Genomic DNA, 22714 nt, shown 5'->3' with positions numbered 1-22714 from the left:
CTTTAAGCGCTGATGTACAAATCTTTCTTTAAAGAAACCTGCAGGCAGTCTCCGCTCGTTGTCGGCTATGGCTGCATCTTATCCTACTAGCTCCTAACAGTACCATTTTAAGGGTCTGGCCTACCACAAGCCATCCAGCTTGTCAGATCCTATACTGGCAGTATCCATTCCTCCCTTATGTCTCCACCACTGTCTCCATTATCTGATATCAATACACTTCATTTTTAAGCACTTCCGCTCATATCACAGTATTAACTGATGATTTCTTTTCACCTTTTGAATTACAATACATATGCAATCAACTGTATAAATATTAAGTGTACATTTTAAAGAAATTGGCAAATGGCAAAATGTCATTATCATCACTCAAAGTTCTTCCTTGTCCCTTCCTAAGCAACTGTCTGCTTCAACCAGCGGCAAGTATTCTGTAAAGTTTTTTCATTGATGTTAGTCATACCTGTTAATAGAGGTTCATAATAAATAGAATCATACAGCATTAATTCTTTTAGGTAAGACTTATTACTCTGAGATGTTTATAGAGCCTGATCTTAGAGATGCAAACACTGTGACTGGGCCAAGATGTACATCTACGTGGTATCACCTCCTGACCAGGTGGATCCCCAGCTTTTCCTCCAGTCTGTTTCCACCTGGTGCTCTCTCCAGCTCTGCAATAGAAGCTTCTATAGACCTGTCCCCCACTGCCCCTCCCTGAAAGATACAGAGAACACAGGCTCTAGAAATGAAAACAAATTGCATGTTCCATGTAGTGTTTAATAGTTCTGGATGTAAACCAATCATCTTGCTATACATTTCATTTTTATTATAGAGACTAGGGCTGGAGAGATGGCTCAGTGGTTTAAAGCACTGACTGCTTTTCCAGAGGTCATGAGTTCAATTCCCAGCAACCACATGGTGGCTCACAACCATCTACGATGTGATCTGATGCCCTGTTCTGGCCTGCAGGTGTACATGCAGGCAGGACATTCTATAAATAATAAATAAATAAATCTTTTTAAAAAAGATGGAGACTATAAAGAGCAAACAAAATGCAAATATTTTTCAATCAAATTTTATTAAGCACTTACTATGTGAGTTCCTGTTCTGTATATATTAGCACCAGAAGAGACACATGACAAATTAGTGTATATGAGGGTGTGTTAAGTTCTATGAAGAACAATAAAATAGATAAAGAGAATAATGAGGGAAGATATTGTGATTCTATATATATATACACACACACATACGAATATAAATATATATTTGGCGGGTTTTTTGAGACATGGTTTCCCTGTGTAACAACCCTGGCTGTCCTGGAACTCACTCTAAAGAGAAGGCTGGCATCAAACTCCATCTGTCTTTGCCACCCAAATGCTGGGATTAAAGGCATATGCTACCACTGGATGCATATATATTTTATAAAAATAAAATGAAAAGATTTCCTTTGTGTGTTTGCATGCACACATGTGTATGTATGTACCACCACACCTAGTTTTTTTTTTTGTGAATTCTGGGGATTGAACTCAGGTCCTCACACTTGCAAGACAAGTGTTTTACCAAATGAACATTCTTCATAGCTTTCGATTCCTGCTATCTATTGTCTGTGTACAAAGGATAGCATGAGGAAAGTATTCCCAAGTAGAAAGTCTCATCCGTTTTCTTTGTTTACCTACAACTGAAAAAACAAAGTTGGAGCTAAGAGAAAGGGCTTAGTTAAACAGGAAAGCCACCAGAATCCAAAGCTACCATTTTCTAGGCCATAAAAAAAGTTTCATTTCCACTGCTCAACCTCCTTGGGCAATTTTAGATTTTATTTCTAGCTTGTTAATGGTGCGGAGGATGTACAAAGCACTTGGCGGTATTTGAAAGAATTGCTTGCATCTAAAAAAAAATGAAGGTTAACTTTCCCTTTGGGGCCAAGACATAAGTCATAAATGAAATTGTTAGATTTGTGCCAATTCCTGCCTGGACATTATCTGGAAAATGTCTTGCCTACCCACTCAGTCTTCTCTGAACAAGGGAAGAAAATGTGCTGCTACTTGGAGCATTCAGTAGGACGAGAAGTGGAAATATGAGAAGCACTTTTCTCTTTGCGTCTCACAGCGCCATCTGGTGGCAGACTTGAGTTTTCACGTCTCTTCAGAACTTTCTGTAGCATTTCCAGTCACTGGGGCCCCTGAGGGAGGACTCAATGATGTACTTCCTCCTGTGGTGGAGCTGAAACTCCCGAGAGGGTGAAGATATGGCAGACCATTGTAACAGAGGGGCCCTGAAAGTGCTAGGAGAAGTAAGTAAGTAGCAAAGCACAGTGCTTAAGAGTAATAATAAAAACCTTGTGGTGATGGTGCACCCCAGCATTCCAGAGGCAAGAGGCAGGAGGGAATCTCCGAGTTTAAGGTCAGCCTGGTCTACGTAGAGAGTTTTAGGGCAGCCAGGGCGACACAGAGAAACCCTGTCTCAAAACAAAAACAAAAACACCAAACAAAAACATCATCATCATCATCATCACCACCACCAGTTCCAGTCTGTGTCTGAGTTGGATCTTGGCCACCTAACAGCTGTCACTCTCTGCTGTGTCTCCTTACAGGAACACTGGAGATAACAACTGTGCTTACCATGAGTCTGTGGCAAAGGTTGAAAATGAAACTGATTGCACTTAGCACAGATCCTGGCACGTCATAATACTAAGTATGCAGCTGTGGTTAGTTCAGTCTCAAGAGTGAGGCAGTGGTGCTGTGGGGCCAGGAAGGAGGCTTTTGATCTGAACCCGGAAGAACTCAGAGCATACCGCCCGCTCCCGGAAAAGGTATCATGCCAGAGCTTTAACAGTCTGAATAGTCACTGTGCTTTGTGCTGGTGGAACGCAGTATTCAACAAGCAGAGCGCGCTTGCCTTCACTACTACACTGGCAGGGAGTCTCCATGTGTGGGTAGCAGGGATCTCTGAGTGCTTTTGAATTGGAAAATGGCATAGGAACCTCTAGGGATTATTGAAATCGGGCCCCAGACCATGAAAGAAATGGTTCCCATGGTGAGTAGACAGGGCCTGCCTTGAAATTCAATGCTGAGAGAAAATGAAGACCAGTTGTGTCGACTGCCATCTGTCTGAATTCTGACTTTGTCCTTGGATGGTAATGCTTCAGTGGCTCATGATTCATCCAGCAATGTTAAATATGTGCAACGGAGTCCCATAACTTCCCATGGCCTCCAAACACGAGCGGTTCTGGGTACCTCCGCGGCTCTCCAAACTGGGGTCACGGCATGAGCAGATCTAATTGTATTGTTCACTTGCTTTGCGCCAGCGTATCCAACTTGAACCCATCCTAAGCCTAGCTTTCCTCATATACTGTGGCCAGCACAGATGTAACAGTGGGTGAGACTGGCACAGTACCTATTTGCCAAGAGCCTAGGGCACTCTGCTTGGAGCCACAGACAAGAAAACCACAGACTGTATTACTAAGATAAGGACAGGTGTCCATCCAAGAGAGTGCTTGGCAACGGTTTCCACTGTGCAGTACACGTGATAATAAAAATTGATTCCCTGGGAAAAGTGGGTAAGAATGCAACCTGCTAGAAGTTTGGGCCAGCCTGAAGGGAGGGGGGCATCACTATCTCAGGCACACATGGAATCTCTTGGGGTAGGATCTCACGCCAAGTAGTTCGCCACAGCTGTCGGTGATGAGCGTATACGCGTTACTAGCAAAATTTGATGAGCTTCACTCTTGCCTCTTTTTGCGTTAGTTTAATGCAGGAGCTGTTCGAAGAGGTCTTCTCAGATGTTGAAATTCTGCCTTTCCCAAGAACCAATGGTCAGTTCACAGTTCTACTTCTAAGACACAAGCAGTATCGGTTATATGTGAAGGCAGCACAAGACTGCTTGCCTCCAGCAGCATCTGGCAGGACTAGACCATGTGTGTGTTTTATTTTTACTTTGTTGTGCACTGCTTTCTTTTAAAATTTATTTTAAATTTAGATATTCACTTTACATCCTGTAGCCCCCTCCCTCCGCTCCTCTGGATCTCTCCCTCCCACCCTCTTTTGCCTCTGTCGCTTTCCCTTGCCCTCAAAAAAGGGGAGTCCACCCCCAACCCCACCAACCCACCGCAGTACATCAAGCCCCATCAGGATTGAGCATGTCCTCATCCACTGAGGCCAGGCCTGGCAAACAAAGGAAATCTACTAGGTTTGGAACTTGATGGGCCTTTAATGGCTTTGCTTTCTAAAGGCAGGTCAGTGCTGTACTGAGCTTGTTTTAAAATATATAGCTGTACGTGATGGCGCACGCCTGTAATCCCAGCACAGAGGCTAAATCAGGAGTCTACATTTTTGTCGTTTTGTTTTGTCTTTGTTTTTCGAGACAGGGTTTCTCTATGTCACAGAAGCCCGGCTGTCCTAGACTTGCTTTGTTGATCAGGCTGGGCTCAGAGATTCCCTCTTAGTCACTGCCTCCCTCTGCTGGGACTAAAGGCTTGCACCACCACGGCCAGCCCAACATGGAATTGCAGCAATTCTCTCACCAAAGGGGGGCAAGACAGACCCTATTTATTATCCTTAGCACCAAATAATCAAGTTTTAGAGGGTACATTTGAGTAGAACTCTTGTCTAGCATAGAAAAGGCTGCAAGAAAGAGGGAGGGGGGATGGGCAGAAGGGTGGGAGAGAGGCAGGGGGTGGGGAGGGAGAGAGGTTGTTTACCTATGATTACAAAGCTAGGCATAGAATGGGTTCTAACCATTTAAATTCTACATATCCAAACTTAAAAGGCCCAGGTAACATTCAAACTTACAGATTTTTATGTTGACATATAAGAAAGAACAAATTGGCTTGATAACATGGGTGGATTTATTTCATAAGATTCAAGTGCAAACTTAAAAATCAGAACAAAGCTTTTCAAGAGTAAACACAAAAATCTAAGTAACAACCCTACAATCGTGCATTTTAACAGAAAGTACAAATATGAATACAAAATTTGTAACTACATTCAAAATTAAAATATATCTCTCCAGTTCCCAAACGCCACACAATCTTTAACCTGTTCTCAGTTTGTCACTGTAGAAACATTTGTCATCTGCTACCAGGAAAATATAGGCAAAGATTACTAACAAGTCTCTATGAACAAAGAAATGGGACTCTCCCTCACTTGGAACTCTATGAATCATTCACCTGCATTTCATTTCTTTAAAGGCCATACAATCATACTTTCAGTCTACATAAAAAAGAATGAGTACAAACAGCAAGGAAACAAGACCCTTTCATGTAATTAAAGCAAAAATCATGAGTGTTCAACTTAGAAATGCACACACTTATAGTCAATATTAAGCACAGCTTTATTTGATGGCTGACATGTAATAACTGTGAACAATTTAAACAGGTATAAAAATGGAGATCAAAATCTTTAGGCTCAAATACTTAAAAAGTCACTATGAATATGGAAAATATTTCTGCTTACATAAACATGTATATTTCAGATGAAAAGTCAGGGGGCAGTGGCATCTCCCTGGTCCCTTAACATGTTTGGATTTTCATGAAGAATTAGCAGCACCCAACCTTAAGTGTTAATCACGTGATTCTTAAGGACCTAGTCAACAGATAGGTTGGCAGTGTTCCAGCTTTCGGGAGATGGGAGTGGGTGGGGTGCAAGTATCTGAAATAAGATAGTATGCATGCACTCACATTTTAAAATCACCATTCCAAATGGGAAGCACATATTGGAAAAGCCTAAGAAAACCACCCTTAAAGGATAAACACTGGGCCAGGAGTAAATAGAAGCTCAATAGTAGTCTACTTGAAAATGTCTTTTCACGCTTCAAAGGCAAGTTGGGAAGCATGAGAAATCACATATAACTTCAGGGGAAACTTGCCTCAAATTTTATTTTGCAGAACACTGAAAAGAAATGTTTACAAAAAAACTTCGCTGTTGCTTATAATACCAGATGATTTTTTTCCTTATTACCACCATATACAGAACATTTAAATAATTTCTTTATAAATATTTTAGAGCACAAAGAACTCACTTTGTTGCAGTGGTGGCCCACATCTGTACAACGCAATGTAAGCAACATATATATATATACATATATATATGTACACATGTGTATGTGTGTATAAAATGATTACGAAAAAGTGCAAAGAATAACAGTATTAAGAATTTTTGCTTTTTACAGTAACTATGGTTCAAGTGTGAATATCTATCAAGAATATATAATCCCACACTTTAACTGAAGATTTAAAAAGAAACCCACACTCCAAGTTACTGCACAGACAGTCCTTAATCAAGTAACTCTGCCCTTCTCCCAAATCTAGCATTTCCAGTTTCTAAACTCTTCACAAACAGGAAAAGTGGTAACAGTGTTTTCTTCCCGTTAACTTCCCCAGGCTCATCCAAAACATTTAATCACCCGTAGGTTTGAACAAGATTTTGAGGAAGTCGTTTATCATGACCCGCTTTGCTGAAATTAAAGCAAAATGAAAGGCTTTCTGAAATGCATTCAACTGATCAAGAATCAATCAGCAACAGCAAACAGACCATAAGTTACAAATGTAATTTAATACAAGCACATTTTAAAATCAAGCCCTGTTATCAAAGATAAATTCAGAGTCTAAATCTCTTTCCCAGGTTCAGTGCTATGCAAGGATCCTAATTCTGAGTATTTATGATTCCACGAGCTTTCTAACAGAAAAACAATGCATCTTGTTGAATTTTGATTGACTTTCCATCATGTTCCTCCTGGTCTCAGGCTTTCACTAGATCACACAGAGAAAGGTCACTTTTTACAAAGCAGACTTTCCTCTTAAGACATTTAAATAATTACAGTTGCTGATTTTTAGTTCTCCAACACCCAAAGGAGCAGTTCATCTTCCCCTCAAATATATTACTAGATATTTTTTGGTATATGTATGTTGTTTTATTCTTAACTTCAGGCACTGTAATTATTCACAATATTGCAATGACTCTATGTCTAATCTACATGACAATTATGATCTTAAAATACCTTCTAAGATACTGATTCCATATTGCATTACAACTGATTTCCCCCCCTTCAAGATATGTGGTTGGAAGAGAAATTTAAAGCCCTGCGGCACTTCGGCTTTGAGTAGTGTTACTACATAATTCTGTCATGATTACTATGGAAACTTCTGAACTAGGAAGACAATAGACACCGGAAGCTGTAAATTTCCTCAACTATATCTACTCCAACTCCAATTTATTTTCTTTAGCATGAAGTATCTTTTCTTTATTTAAAAAAAACAAGTGTATCTAAGGCTAAGTTTTAAAAAACAATTTCTGCTCTAAAATTAATAACACAGCTAAAGGGGAAATGTCTTTTCAATATCAGCTTCACTAGACCTTTGTGAAACTAAGTTAAAGTAGACTCAACTATTTCAACCACTTTGGGTTGGTTTTTTTTTTTAATATATCTTTAGAAGATACACCTTACATTCTAACAGAGAGATCAACAAAGGCTTAAACTCTAGAACTGACAAACCATCAGGCCACCTCCTGGGCAAATGTAAATAGGAGAGCTGCCCCCACACATTTTATTTGCCCCCATACATTCGCTCAATGTCCTTGAGATAATGGTTCTTCAGCTCCTTCCTCTTCAGCTTGAAGGCATCTGTTACCAAACCAGTCTCAGGGGTCCATGGCTCTGGGCTTAAGCGAACCTTGATTGGAATTTCAAATCGCTCCAATTTCACTGAAAAAAAAAAAGAAAGAAAGAAAGAAAAGGAAGAGAAGGGCAGGAGAAAGGCAAGGAGGGAGTATAAAAAATGGGAGAAATGAAGAGTAAAACAGAGTTTTCAGACTTGACTAGATGATGCAATAAAAGGCAAGCTTTATTTACTGGTATGTCAAACAGTTATTAATAACATGACTACCTTTCTCAGGGCCTGCAGAGGCAGTTTTGCTCACACAGACACACACCACACCTTTCTCTTCAGAACCTTTATACTGCTGTTCTTCTGCCTGGGATGTTTTCCACCCAAATGTCTACTAACAGCCAGATTTCCTCTAACTACTCGTAACAAAAAAAGAAAACTAGGTGTTTTGTCTTTGCTTTATATATATATATATATATATATATATATATATATATATATATATATTCATATATTATGACCACACTTCATTCAATGTCTATATTTCCCTCCAAACAAATTATGTAATTATGAAATTAGGGCCTTTGTTTTACTGACTGTCACCCATAGACTAGACCAAGAGCCCTCAATAAATACATGCTAACTCATTAAACTATTCCATTAAAAATGAAACTTCTAGAAAAAATATTCCTTAGAAGTTGTTTTATATCATCAAATGTAAACCAAGATATTTATTTGGTATAATGATAGTGTTTAAATGGTATAAGACCAGACACAGTACATGAACACGCTGTGTAGGAGTTAGACAACTCAATATACGCTGGGAGAAGTATAGGAAATTAAGAACATAAAAGTGGCCGCAGGTGGCACATACCTCTATTCCCAGCACTCAGGAGGCAGAAGCAGATGGATCTCTGTGAGTTCCAGGCTAGCCCAGGCCAAGGCTACACAGCAAGTGTAAAGAATTTTTTAAAAAGCATAGGGTACTGGATCACATTAGCCTATTACAATAAGCTCATTCTTAAAATTCTGAAGGGCAGATGTGTTACTCTGCATGTGAGCTTCATTTTTCCATGGAATGATGTAAAATAATGCTGTGCATATTTCCAAAGCCACTATCTAGCAGCCTTGGTGACATTAGAAACACCTTTGAAAGAATATAATGCTGTATATAAAAAATAATCTCTCATACTACTTAGTATAATGTTACCCCAAGTAAGGCCTAAAAAGGAAGCAAAATACCATAAAGCTTGCTTGAGTTAACAATATCTACTCCAGTCTCACATTGTGACTCAGTTACAGAAAGGTACCTGAAATATCTGCTCTCTGGCTCACATCTGGACCTCAAGGGAAATCTCAAGTACAGATTTGCTTCCAAAAACTTTCGTCTCCCTTTACTTTCCCTACTTTGCAGTCTAACTCTGGAAACACTGACAGAATTGATGCACAATTTCAGCTGTCCAATATCTCATCGTTATTAGCTACATTACCATTTAAAGTATAACATTTTCATTCTGAGAACTCCCCATCATTATTTCATAGTAAGAAGAGAAAAGGATAATCACAGTTTCATACAAGAATCAAGTAATCTCCAGTAATTGAGAAAGACGAGGAATGAAGAACAAGTAATTTTCCATGTCTGCTTTCTCTGAATAAACCTAAAAATTACACAGTATCATCTGCAGGTGGCAGCATATCAGTGTTTTTGTTGTTGCTCTTTTTAAATGTGGGGTGGTGTGTGTGTGTGTGTGTGTGTGTGTGTGTGTGTGTGTGTGTGTGTGTGCGCGCGCGCGCGCAGCACATATATGCAACCCATGAACGCTAGTACAAGGAACTGGGTTCCCTAGATCTGGAGCTCCAGGCTCATGATTATCATCCAGTATCCAAATCATTTATATTTTAATTATGTATCTCACTCTAAGAACAGGGAAGTTATGGGGACCTAGTGGGTCCTGGGATTTTTCTTCTGCTTTGTCTATTCGAGATTACAATGCAGCTTGGCTTTCCTTAGTTATCTTCATATAGTTAAATACACAGTGATAAGTATTCAGGTAATCTATTTTATTAGCATCTCAAGAGAATGACTAAGGGTAAATGGAAGGACACCTCGAGTGGGAAAGTTATTGGTTGAAACAGTTTATGAAATACTATATTAAAGGACAAATCAGAGCTGGGCGGTGGTGGTGCACATCTTTAATCCCAGCACTCCGGGAGGCAGAGGCAGGTGGATCTCTGTGAGTTCCAGGCCAGCCTGGTCTACAAAGTGAGTCCAGGACAGCCAAGGCTACACAGAGAAACCCTGTCTCAAAAATTACATATATATATATATGTACATATATATATATATATATATATATGTACATATATATATATACACACACACACACACACACAGAATATGTATCAAAGAAAGTTCTGGGAGCCTGGTGACAGTAACATAAAATGTACTTATAATTTATCAATAAAATTATCTTGAAGAAGGCATCAACACACATTTATATATGTATGTAGTTTTATAATGTGATTAATAAAAAATAAACTTAAAACTTTACATTTTATAGGGCTCAGGGTTCAGAAAGTTCTTGGGGGAAAATATATTGAGGTTGAAAAGGTATTACTATAAACTTTTAAAAACTGGAGTGAAATCTAAGTTGCCTTTTAAAATAAAAGAGGAATTTGGCTTCACTACTGAGGAAATGTCTGTGACAGAAATAAAAGCCACTTTGGCAAGGAAGGACAAAACCTTAAAAAATGTCCATTCCTTTTGACTCTGAAATTCCACATCTAAGAGTTCACACCAAGAAGACAGTAACACCCAGGCTGAGAAGATGGCTCGGTTGTTAAATTGCTTGCCTTGTGGGCATGAAGGCCTGAGTCAGATCCCTAACATCTACTTGAAAAGCTGGGACCTGAGAGATGGCTCAGTGGGTAAGAGCACTGGCTGCACTTTCAGAGGTCCTGAGTTCAATTCCCAGCAACCACATGGTGGCTCACAACCATCTGTAATGTGATCTGGTGCCCTCTTCTGGCTTGCAGGAGTACATGCAGGCAGAGCACTGTATACATAATAAATAAATAAATTAATTAATCTTTAGAAAAGTTGGGCATGCTGGTATGTACTTGTAGTTTCAGAGTTGAGGAAGAAGAGTCAGGGAGTCTGGGGAGTTCCCAACCTAGCCCACTAAGGGAGTCCCAGGTGGGTGTCTCACTATGAGACCCCTCCCTCCCTCCCTCCCTCCCTCCCTCCCTCCCTCTCTCTCTCGCTCTCTCTCTCTCTCCCCTCCCTGTTTTTCAAGACAGGGTTTTTCTGTGTAGTCTTGGCTGTCCTGGACTCACTTTATAGACCAGGCTGGCCTCAAACTCACAGCAATCCACCTGCCTCTGCCTCCCGAGTGCTGGGTTTAAAGGCATGTGTAAGGTAGATGGTTTCCAAAGAATGAGCTCTGTCCTCCACATGCATAAATGCACTCACCTGAACATACATGCATGCATGCATACATACATACAAACCAAAACTGCCACACAAGAAAATAATTTTGTAGAAAAGATGTTACATTTCATTGAGTGGGGAAAAGTACTACTCGCCTAAAAAATAGAACAGATTAAATACTTATATACTGAAAAAATTTAGACTTAAAGCTGATAATGAAATTAGGTAGCTACTCATTTAGAATTTGATGGTGATATTGGCAAGTGAAGTGGATACATCAGAAGGCAATCACCAGAGTAACTACTTCTTTATAAATTTCTGTATTGTCCAATATTTCATGATTATAGCTAATTGATAATTAGGAAAATATTACTTTATCTTTAAAATAAAACAATAGATTAAAAACAGGCCAATAGCTTTAAACTGAACAGAAGAAGTACAAGGTTCCTCTCTCCTGTTCCTGGAAAACAAATAACCTAAAATAACTTCTTTTCTCGGGAGGCAGGGGTAAGAGGATCACTCCAAGTTTCGGGCTATCCTGATTTAATTGGTAAGCACTAGGCTAGTCAGGAACATATAATGATACATTGTCTCAAGTAATATTTTTTTAATGAAAACACTTATTAACTGCAATGAAGTAAATAAAATGAGGAAAAGGCTAAAACAACTGTCAACTAGAAAGGATGCCAAGATGCATCTTCAATGGAAAGCCTAGGGCAGGGAGCCCAGAGCACTGCATGCCTCTGAAGACAAGGAAGAAAGGTGACACAAAAAAACAATACATTGATACTCAAGTCCTTTCTCACCCTGTGTTGCCCCTCCAGCACCAGCCTGTTAAGTGGTTTGCTTTTTAAACTCAAGCACATGAGACACAACAGAGATTGAGAATAAGACTGCCAAAGAGGATTCAGTGAGGTTTTGCCCACTACATCTCCCCCACAATACCATGCTCTCTTTGGCTATCACAATGTTGGCAGTCAAACCAAGAGCATCTACATAACATATTAGAGAGGCTTCATTAGAGAAATGGAATGGTCCAAGGTGGGGGGTGATGAACATGGGTAGCTTTTCAGTGAATCCTAGGAAGCTTTGCCAAGTGTTTTTAGGTAGCCCTTTTAAAAATATGAATAAACACACAAGGAACAGCAGAAACTAAGGAACTAGCAGCTGTCACTATTCTAATGACTATTCATTGCCCAATTCTTGACATCTTGAGAAGTATTAGGTAAACTCTTTGGAATATATAAAGAGCCTCATAGCCTTCACCAAGCCAAAGGCTAAGAATGTCATCAGACCTCTAGCAGAGATTCCCCACTTGGCCATAAACCTGTCTATATCCTCACTAACATGTTTGACAAGTGTTTTAAAATATGACTTTTTTTTTTTGCTCTGTTACTATAGAACTTCAGTAAAGTGTTACCTCATTTGAACATATCTGAGGCTACCTAAATCTATGATCCAAGACCATGACCATTCTTGTTTTCCTCCAGAATAAACAATTCTCTATTCTCCTTGGGGGGGGGGGGAGACTTCAAACACAAACTAGTAAAAAAAGATACTGTCACTTTATACTGACTAAGCAAATAACCCAACAAGAGGACATTGTTATTCTAAGCATGCATGCCCGAAATATACATGGACCCGATTTCGTAAAATTCTAGTAGGTGCAAAGTGAGATTTACCCAAGCACTACAGTCGTGAGTGACTTCAGGACCTGACTCTCACCAAGTGACAGGTCATTCTAACAAAAATAATCAGAGAAACAAATTAAGTGACATAATATATCAAATGGATTTCATAGATAGCTATAGACCATTCTGTCCAAGCACTGCAGAAGACACACTGTTTTTCCTCAGAAGTCCATGGAATGCCAAGATGTATTAAGACACAAAGAAAGTCTTTAAAAATATGGGGAGATTGAAATAATCCCCCAAATTCTATCTATCTGATCACAACAAAAAAAAAAGACTACAAATTAACAAAGAGAGATTCCAGAGAACTCACAGAATCACCAAGATTAAACAATACAGAAAAAAAAGATCCATATGCTTTACTAAATCGGAAAATCTAAAAGAAATCAATGAGTTCTGAGTGTATATAACCTCGAAAAATTCATCCAAGATGAGATAAAAAAATTTAAGCAGATCTATCTTATCTATCTATAAAATTCAATCAGTGACATTGAAGCAGTAACTAAAACTCTCCCAAGTAAAAATGTCCAGGTCCAGATAGATTCATTGATGGCTTTTACTAGATCTTCAAGAACTAATGCTGATGCTTCTCAAACTGGTTCATAAAATAGAAAGGGAGCATAGCATTATAAAATGCTATGAAGCAATTACCCTAATATAAAAATCAAGAATACAACAAAATAGAAAATTATAGACTAATCCAATAAACACAAATGAAAAAACATTATTAACAAGACTTGCCAACAAAATTCAAGATACATCAAAACATTCACCATGATCAAGTTAGCTTTATTTCAGAGATGCACTGTTATAAATGCATAACTGAACTCAAGGACACAAATTACTTTGTCCTCTTGATAGATGCAAAAATGCTTTGGGTGCTGCAGCGCACACCTTTAATACCAGCACTCTGGAGGCAGAGGCCAGCAGATCTCCGTGATTTCGAGGCCAGCCTGGTATACAGAGTCAGTTTTAGGATGGTCAGGGCTATACAGAGAAACCTTGTCTCAAAAAAACAAAAAACAAAAAAAACCAAAACAAAAACAAAAAACAAAAACCAACCCAAACAGCCGGGCGTAGTGGCACACACCTTTAATCCCAGCACTCGGGAGGCAGAGGCAGGTGGATTACTGTGAGTTCAAGGCCAGCCTGGTCTACAAAGGGAATCCAGCACAGTCAAGGCTACACAGAGAAACCCTGTCTCAAAAAACAAAAACAAAAACACCAACCCAAACCAAAGAAAAATTCTAACGTTACTTAATGTTAAAAGGCCCTGAAGAACACTGGCTGCACTTCCAAAGGTCTTGAGTTCAATTCCCAAGAAGCACAGAGTGGCTCACAACCATCTATAATGTGATCTGATGCCCTCTTCTGGCCTTCAGGTGTAAATGCAGCAAGAACATTGTAAGTTCCAATAAATACATCTTTTTTTAAGGCTCTAAAGAAATTCATAATATAATAAAGAAATGCTTCAAAACTGAACTGACAGGCAAGATGTACCCACCACAGCAATAGTGGCCATAGAGGGAGAGTAAACAAGTATCTTCTAAATGGATCTGAGGACAGCTCATTAGAAAGAATTCACTCCCAGCACTGTAAATCTGGTCAAAAACTTGTGCCTGGGCATGTCACAGGCTGCTTTTTTGCTAAACAGGCATGCAGACCAATTGCCTTCTAAATATTTATGTCTCCATCCATAGACCTGAATTGCTCTCAACCTTGCTCAGAGAAGTTCCTTTTATATAGTAGGTGGTGATAAAGGTACAGACTCAAAACTGGTCAAGGAACTGAGAAGTAACAATGAGTATTCAGCCCTAAAAAGGATGACTATCTCAAATCCCATCCTCCCTGCCCAAGGCTCTAGGAACACTGTAGAAGAGAAGGTAGGAAGAATGTAAAAGATGGAGAATTTGGTGAGGGGTACTGTGAAATGTCTTTTGTATAAGAAATAGCTACTAAACAAATGAACTTACAGTAGCTATGGTTATGCCTGCAAAGGCCTATACAAAATCAAGCCAGTCAAATCAATGGATGACAGAGGGTCTCACAAGCCCTCACCCTTAGGTTAGGAGGTCCTGGCAACTGATACCTTTTCTTTGGGGGTGTGGCCACTGGTAGATTGCCCATGCTTCAGCGGTTGGCCCCACACTCAGGCACAACTGGGCAACACTAACTGGACTTAGTGAGTTATTAAAAGAGAAGAGGACATGACGTTGGGAGGGAGACCCATTGCTGGGAATGGTTTCAGGGGAATTGGAAGGGGATATGATTAAAATTCATTGGCTATATGGATAAAAGTCTCAAAGAACAAAAAAGTATATATCCTTCAATTGGTATGTTGATTTTATATCTACACACATATATGCATAACACTGGAATTGAGATTTTTAGAAAAAGAAAGGCTATTAAGAGTTGGGAGAGAAATGTTTTAAGGAGCCTAAAGGGAGTTAGATGGAAGTAGTAAGGGGTGGATATAACCAAGCATATATGCATGTATGGATTTTGAATGTAACTTACAAAATATTTATTATGTGATTTTTATGGGCTTCAATAGCTTAGCAAACTCTTACTTACTGGCATTTGCAGCTTCTCGGATTTCTTTTAATATTTCAGCTTCCATGGCAGGGTTATTGCAAATGTCAACCCAAGATCCTTCTACCCCTTTCTGTTGTGCCAAAAGGGTCAGCTTTTTCTGGTTAGGAACCACAAAACTGATCACATAGGACTGGTCACTGAAAAATTAGATATGAAAATAGAAATAAAAATGAGCAAAAATTATTCACCAGCCACTCAATTTAACAGTGCATTAGAGGTAACTAAATATACGTGTCATATGATACTAATAGAAAAAGAAAATGGCTCAGTTGTGCAGGCTTTAGAGTTAGAAAGACTTGGACAGAGAATTCACCCCACCATGTACTACCTATGTGAACTTCTGGAAAAATTATTCATGTGAAATCTCAGTTGTTATGGCTCCTACATGAAGGAACCTGTGACATAGGTTAAGTTAGACACTTAGCAAGACATGGTGAACCACAATACATGAGTTACATTATTAAATAAATTTAAGAACCATTCATGTTTATTTTCCTACCCCCAATCAAAGTTCTACGAGAAGTTATACATAATACATGCTTAAACACAATCAAATTTATTTAATAATGTTCTTTTTTAAAAAAACTGTAAGTAAATGAAACACAAAACACAACTACTGTTTGGCTGGCCAGACAATGACCAAGCCTGATGATGTGAGTTTGACCTCCAGGACCCGAATGGTGATAGGAAAGAACTCCCACAAGTTGTCCTACATGTGCTCCTTCCAACAAACACTAGATAGACAGACAGACAGACAGACAGACAGACAGACAGACAGAAGGATGGATGAACCGACAGTTACTACCTTTTGGCAAAAGCACAGATGTTGTCAATCAGTGGACAATTCTTCAGTGCCGCTTCCACTTTCCCAAGAGATACATATTCTCCTGCTTGTAACTTCACCAGATCTTTCTTACGATCTATAATCACAAAAAAAGATGGATCCTCAACTTAAATCAGACCTTGGTTGTCGTCTCTCGGAGGCCTGCTCTTTTCTGAAGGGAGATAGAGGAGCAGGAGTGGATAGGGGGGAAGTGGTAGCTGGGAGTTGTGGAGGGAGGGAAAACAGTGGTCAGAATGTATTGTATGAGAAGAATCTATTTTCAGTAAAAAAAAAAAATACAGATCCAGTTTGTTTATTTCATTATGGCATGCATCATTCTGATTTTATTTAAATTTTATTACCTTTGTCTTTAGTTACAAAGATACTTCATCTAAAATCTTGTTTCCCATGCATATTGCTAAAAATGCATCAAATATCATAAAGGATCCAGCAATCAGGTTTGTACGGCAAGGGCATCAGAAGTTCTGGGCCCATGTGGTCTCAGAGTGGGTTCAATTTCAGTCTGAGGTATATACCAAGAGTCTGTCTCAAGTCAGTTTTCTCCAATGGAGTGTTACTGGTATATCCACCAAACACCAGGACAGGTCCCATCCCTAGGAGTAGTTAGCCAACACAACACACACACACACACACACACACACACACACACACACACACACACACACTCAATGGTATTTTTGTTTGTTTTCCTCCTCCTCCTCCATTTTTTGTTTCACTTTTATTTTGTTTTTGTTTTGTTTTGTTTTGTTTTTAAGAGAGAGAGTGTGTGTAAGTGTGAGAGAGCACAAAGTCGAATGGGTAGGGAGGTGGGTCAGATCTGGGAGGACTTGGGGAGGTGAAAACATGATGAAAATGCAGTGTATGAAAAAAGTTAAATAAAAAATGTAGTAAATAAGTATTAGCTAAAGGTTATACACTATACTTAGGCTGTAACACGTTTTCATACTCCCAAATATTACAACGATGTTCTACTCCTGATTATAGCGATGGGAAGGGAAGGAACAGACTTTGGAGCATTGGATTAGAATGGGAGCTCAGGCTCTTCATCCCGTACCAGCTCTGTGATGCTTGGCATTGCAGTTAACATTCATATCGGGGATGACGGTGCCTACCTCAGAGAAGCATGTCATAGCATCTTCCGTAGGAAGCACACTCAACAAATGCTAATTCCCACTTTCCCTACCTGACATTTTCTTTGTAAAGTGACAATGCTATAAGAAAGTACTGTCACAGGATGGCTCAACTTGAGTAATTATTAGCCTGCTTAAAATCCTTTGTATGAATGACGTGTTGCCTACCAATAGTAATACTAGGGAAACTGAGGAGTAGGAGGATGAGGGGGGAGGGTTGTGATCAAAATGGATTGTAGTCGTATGAAAAGAAAATGGTTTTCTAAAAAAGATTATGCTAGGTACTTTTCTAAAAGACCCTTTCTGACATTCTACTAACTCTAATTAATGGCTTCCTTTTCCATTTTAAACCTACAGCAACAGTGTGCACATGCATTGTATGTGTGCATATATGTTAATGATACTCATATATTTGGAACACAATTGTTTACCTTTTCCAGAATGCACAAATGTATGGCTACATACATGGCATTAGGCTAATAAAAATAATTCTCTAACACACACACACACACACACACACACACACACACACACACACGGGGGAGATGTACAGATGGTTGGTCTATAAAGTGCCTGACATGAAAGCACAATGCCCTGAGTTCAGCTTTCTAGCACCCTCACAAAAGCTGAGCAGTGGCACGTGTGCTTAAGCCCAGTGCTGGGAGAAGGGCATAAATAGGCAGATTCCTGAAGCTCATCTGCCAGGAAGCCCAGACAAATTGATGAGTTTCAGACTTAGTGGGATACTGTCTCAAAAGAAGCCAAGAAGTGATCAAAAAGACACACAACACTTCAACCTCTCTCCCCCAGGTTTACCTATGTGCACATATGCATATGAACAAGCACAAATACCACACACACACACACACACACACACACACACACACACACAGGAGGCTTGTGAGTTCAAGGCCAGACTGCACTACATAGTAAGTTTATAGCTACCTTTAGGAATTTTATGCAACCACGTCTCAAAAGCAAGTTGTGCTGGCAGAGAAACAAAAAGGGCTTAGGATATAGACCCATAATATAATACTCCTCTAACATATACAAAGCCCTAGCTTTGCTCCCCAGAAAGCAGGGATAGGGAGAATTATGCACATGATTATCAAGGGAAAAAAGTTCATCAGTTTTTAAATGAATCAGCAGCTCATTGTTAAAGATGAAGACAGATCTGCCTAGATGCTGTGAAGTCTAGCAGCAGATGAGGCGAGTCATCACTAGCACTATGACTCAGGGAATATAGCACTAGAAGACAGGCTAGACTCCACCGAGTGGCACTTACAGAGACTCAGGATTTAAACCTTTGTGTGTTTACAGTGAACACATTCCTTTGGAGTCCTTTTTGGAGTTGTGTTTTGAATTAAAAGGTCTACTCCTGTAAGCTCAGTAAAGAAAATACCAAAGCAATGCACATTTTCTAAACATTAGTCTGGTGCTGAAGACAAATGATCATTTTCTAACTCTCACAGACAGAAACAAAAAGGGGTACCACAAAAAACGTGGGTGCATGGTCATCATTAAGAAATCAGGGAGAGGGGCTGGAGAGATGGCTCAGAGGTTAAGGGCACTGCCTGCTCTCCCAGAGGTCCTGAGTTCAATTCCCAGAAACCATATGGTGGCTCATGGCCATCTATAATGAGGTCTTCTGCCTTCTTCTAGTGTGCAAGCATTACATGTAGGTAGAACACTGTATGTATAATATGTAATAAATAAACAATATATTAAAAAAAGAAATCAGGGGTACAGCCCCCTATGCACCCACCCCAGCTCAAGTTGCATAAATACTGAGAGCATCTTCTTCCCCTGTGGTCAGGCAAGGCAGCCCCGGCAGGCAGAAGTGATCAAAAAGCAGGCAACACAGTCCATAACCGAGACAGCTCCTGCTCCCATGACCAGGAGACCCTCATGAATCCTGAGTTTCCCGTTGGCTACATCTATGTAGAGGGCCTAGGCCTAGTCCATGCATGGTCCTTAGTTGGTGCTTCAGACTCTGCAGGCCCCTCTGGGCCCTGGTTTGTTGGTTCTGTTGGTTTTCTCTTTCTTACCACTTCCCCACAAGACTCCCTACACTTTGCCAAATGTTTGGCTTTGAGTCTCAGCATCTGGGGGTTAGAGGGAGGGAGGGTGGGACTGGGAGGAGGGAGGGGGTTACAATTGGGATGTAAAGTGAATAAATAAAAAAAGGAGGAGAAGGAGGAGGAGGAATAGAAGGAGGAGGAAGAGGAGGAGGAGGAGAAGAAGGAGAAAGAAAGAAAGAAAGAAAGAAAGAAAGAAAGAAAGAAAGAAAGAAAGAAAGAAAGAAAGGGGAGCTAGGTATGGTAACACACGCCTGTAATCTTGGCACTCAAGAAGGCAGAGGGAGGTGGATCTCTGAGTTTGAGGCCAGCCTGGTCTACAAAGATTCTAAGACAGCCAAGGCTGGGCACAGTGGCACATGCTTTTGATTGCAGCACTCAGGAGGCAGGTGGATCTTCGTGAGTTTGAGGCCAGCTTGGTCTCAGGACAGTCAAGGCTACACAGAGAAACCCTGTCTTGAAAAACCAAAGGGTAAAAAAAGGGAGGGGGAGAGGCAAGGCCTAAAATGGCATATGTTTGTCACAGTAAATAGTTACACAGAGTCCCATGGAGTTAAGCAAACAGATCTTTGGGGAATTGTTTTGTTATTTTTGTTTTCTCATTACTGAATCTGTTAGTCATTTTCCTGACCATTTTCCCAACCTCAAATACTGCAACTAATATTGCTACTGCTTAAAATGGTTTTGGCACCTCTCTGACATTTCACATTTATGAATGCATCTAAGGCTAGCAGCTGCCCTGTGAGGCTGATGCTATCTTTATTTCACAGATGAAGCTTAGACACTTCAGAAAGTTGTCACAAATCAATTTTTCGGCCCTGCTGATGAGCTGACTTATACTGACTTTCAGGTTCACTGAAGTTACAAAATTAAAGGAACTATACACTGACCTATAATCTGTAAGCATCCGTCAGGATGGAATTCTCCAATATCACCAGTACAAAACCACCTTTGTCCATTTTCATCCACAGAATAATCTTCTGCTGTTTTCTCTTCATTTTTAAAATATCCCATGGAGATATTCTGGCCACCAATCACGATTTCACCTCTGGGGTTTGGTTTATCATGCACTGTATAACCACCTAGAAGTAATTTAATAATCAGTTAGTATCCTAAAACAAAATGTATGTTCTTTTACAAATTCTTTATTACAATGATTTGTGTGTGTATGTGTGCACACATGCACACATTCATACACGTGGCCATATGCCATGGTGCACATGGGTCAGAGAAAAACTTGCAAGAGTTGATTCTTTCCTTTCACTTTGTGGGTCCCAAGGTCAAACTCAGACCATCAGGCTTGGCACCAAATGCATTTAGCTACTGACTCATCTCAACAACTCATCATTAATTTTTAAAGGTTCTTTGTTACTCTTACTTTTATAGTGTATTTATGGGAAAATCTTAGTTTACATTTAGTCAGTTACATGAGTATAATAAGGGAATGATTTGAGGGACACCAGGGAAAACTCTGTGATCATCACAACTGAAAAGCTCCTACTCAAACCTTCCCATGACACGAAACTTCGCACGGAGGACATAATTAAAGCTTAGAGCCCACAGGACTCTTCAGCTGTACCTAATCTCAAACAGGAGCACTACTTAAAGCGGTTTTAATAAGTCGCCAATGTGTTGTGCTAGCAGCACTTCTCAGATTTTATGCTCAAGGAAGCTTTAGTCAAAGACAACAGATCGTTAAGTACTTAAGAAAGGTAATAGCATTAAGTGAGAGAGAAGGGGGAGGCCATGGGAAATGGAAAGAAAGTTTACAGACTTAGACAGTGGCCAGATGATTCCTCTCCAGTAGTTATTATCAACTTTCTCTGGCATGGCGAGGCTGTTTAATTATTTGTTAATTTAATAATCCACTTCACTGTAATTAATGACTATTTATTATCTTTTATTACGCCCATCATAGGAAAATTGGTTTACTTTTGCTCCAGCTCTTTGTAAAAAGAATTATCAACAGTGTGTGTATGGTTCTGGTTTCATGTAAATGGCACATAGATGGGTCTTGACTATGGAAATCTGCTAGAGTCAAGACCTTGCACACCTCCCCATCTCTGTGTGTGTGTATGTGTGTGTGTTTTTTTTCTGCCACCTGAAAATCCAGGGCTTCTCTCTCAGCCCCAATGTTATCACTAGCTGTGCTTCAAAAGGTGTCTCATCTCGTCCAAACCCAAGGAAAGCTCCAGTTAGAAACTTTTCCCATCATGCCATCAAGTATTTCCTAAACTGAAAATCACAATGGCGAAAATCTAGATATTTTCCCCAGTGAGCACAGGGAACAGGCAAAACCAAAGAGTCACTTGTTATGACAGACGGCTCTCACTTCAATGAAATACAAGTCTTGAGGCTCCCAGAGGTTTTCAGTACATCTAGAGTCACAAGAGCTTGTGTGAAACCCTTACCTTCCTGCCAGTCTTTCAGCTTAATTTCACAGCAGATAAGAGGAGCTCCAACTCTTCCAGTAGTATAGTCAGTAACTATGGGAAAAAAGGCAACAAAGCCATTAGTATATGATAACTCCAATGTGTCCACCCAAGCCACTAGAAATGCTGAGTCTAGAAGAAGACCAGAAGAAGCTATAAGGCCAGTGGAGATTCTTCATTTTCCAGCATTTGGAGTCCTGTTTCCACAGTTTGCTTTTGCTTTTCAGGGCTGTATTTTAGAGAATTACATTTGTTAAAATCTGCTACCAGTGAAGGACTAGGTCCACCATGACTGACCTAGGAGTCTGCCAAGACAGAACGCAATGCGAACTCCTGCTCTCTGGCTCACTTTGTAAGATTACTTGTCTTTAGCCGCCATATCCTCACCCATAAACACACCAACTCCATCTAGGTCCATGCTTGATCCTACTTGTCACAAATAAAATGCTCAAGGAATGACTGTTCTCAGGCATCAGCCCTTCCTTGGCAATCTGTGACTACTCTTAGCAATAATCACATCTCCACAGATGGCTTATTATGAGCCAGTACTATATTAAACATTGTGAGCTAACATACAAAGGATCATGTGACGCAGCCCCTCAGAGGCCTTACCAACAGACTACCCAAGGAGAAATGTATGTGAAACGGTCCAGAGAACACTTCAAAACCTCCTCTGCATGTATACGTGATGACAGAAATGAGCGGAGGAACTAAGAGAAGGGTGTCAGTCCTATCCGAGAGCCTATTACAAAAACCTGGCTCCACTCCTTACAAAGCAGCCTCCGTCTGAAAGATTACCACTTGTCTTATCCCACAGGCAGTTATGAAATCAATAACTGAACCTTGAGTAGTCTCTAAGAAGAGTTGCATATGAGATAACCAAGAATTATAAGATAAGAAAACTGCCACTGCATCCTAGA

The 22714-nt window shown here is 39.9% G+C and overlaps 1 protein-coding gene across 8 annotated transcripts in view; it reads right to left on the bottom strand.

Moving 5' to 3' along the window:
- Positions 1 to 4819: 4819 nt before the first annotated feature.
- The window catches only part of ACSL4 (acyl-CoA synthetase long chain family member 4), a 77827-nt gene continuing 59932 nt past the window's right edge, over positions 4820 to 22714 (bottom strand). For all 8 annotated transcript variants that reach the window (XM_084790134.1, XM_084790139.1, XM_084790141.1 and 5 more), the window contains 5 exons: positions 21774 to 21848; positions 20253 to 20444; positions 16116 to 16230; positions 15290 to 15447; positions 4820 to 7692 (listed from right to left, as the gene is read on the bottom strand). In XM_084790134.1, the coding sequence (XP_084646260.1) occupies positions 7535 to 7692; positions 15290 to 15447; positions 16116 to 16230; positions 20253 to 20444; positions 21774 to 21848 (698 nt within the window). In that variant the 3' untranslated portion in view covers positions 4820 to 7534. The remainder of the gene's footprint in view (positions 7693 to 15289; positions 15448 to 16115; positions 16231 to 20252; positions 20445 to 21773; positions 21849 to 22714) is intronic.

Source organism: Acomys minous (assembly GCF_964271855.1).
Source record: "Acomys minous genome assembly, chromosome: 7".
Classification (NCBI taxonomy): Eukaryota; Metazoa; Chordata; class Mammalia; order Rodentia; family Muridae; genus Acomys; species Acomys minous.
The sequence above is the reverse complement of the archived record's forward strand: the minus strand, read 5'-3'. Positions and strand labels throughout refer to the sequence as shown.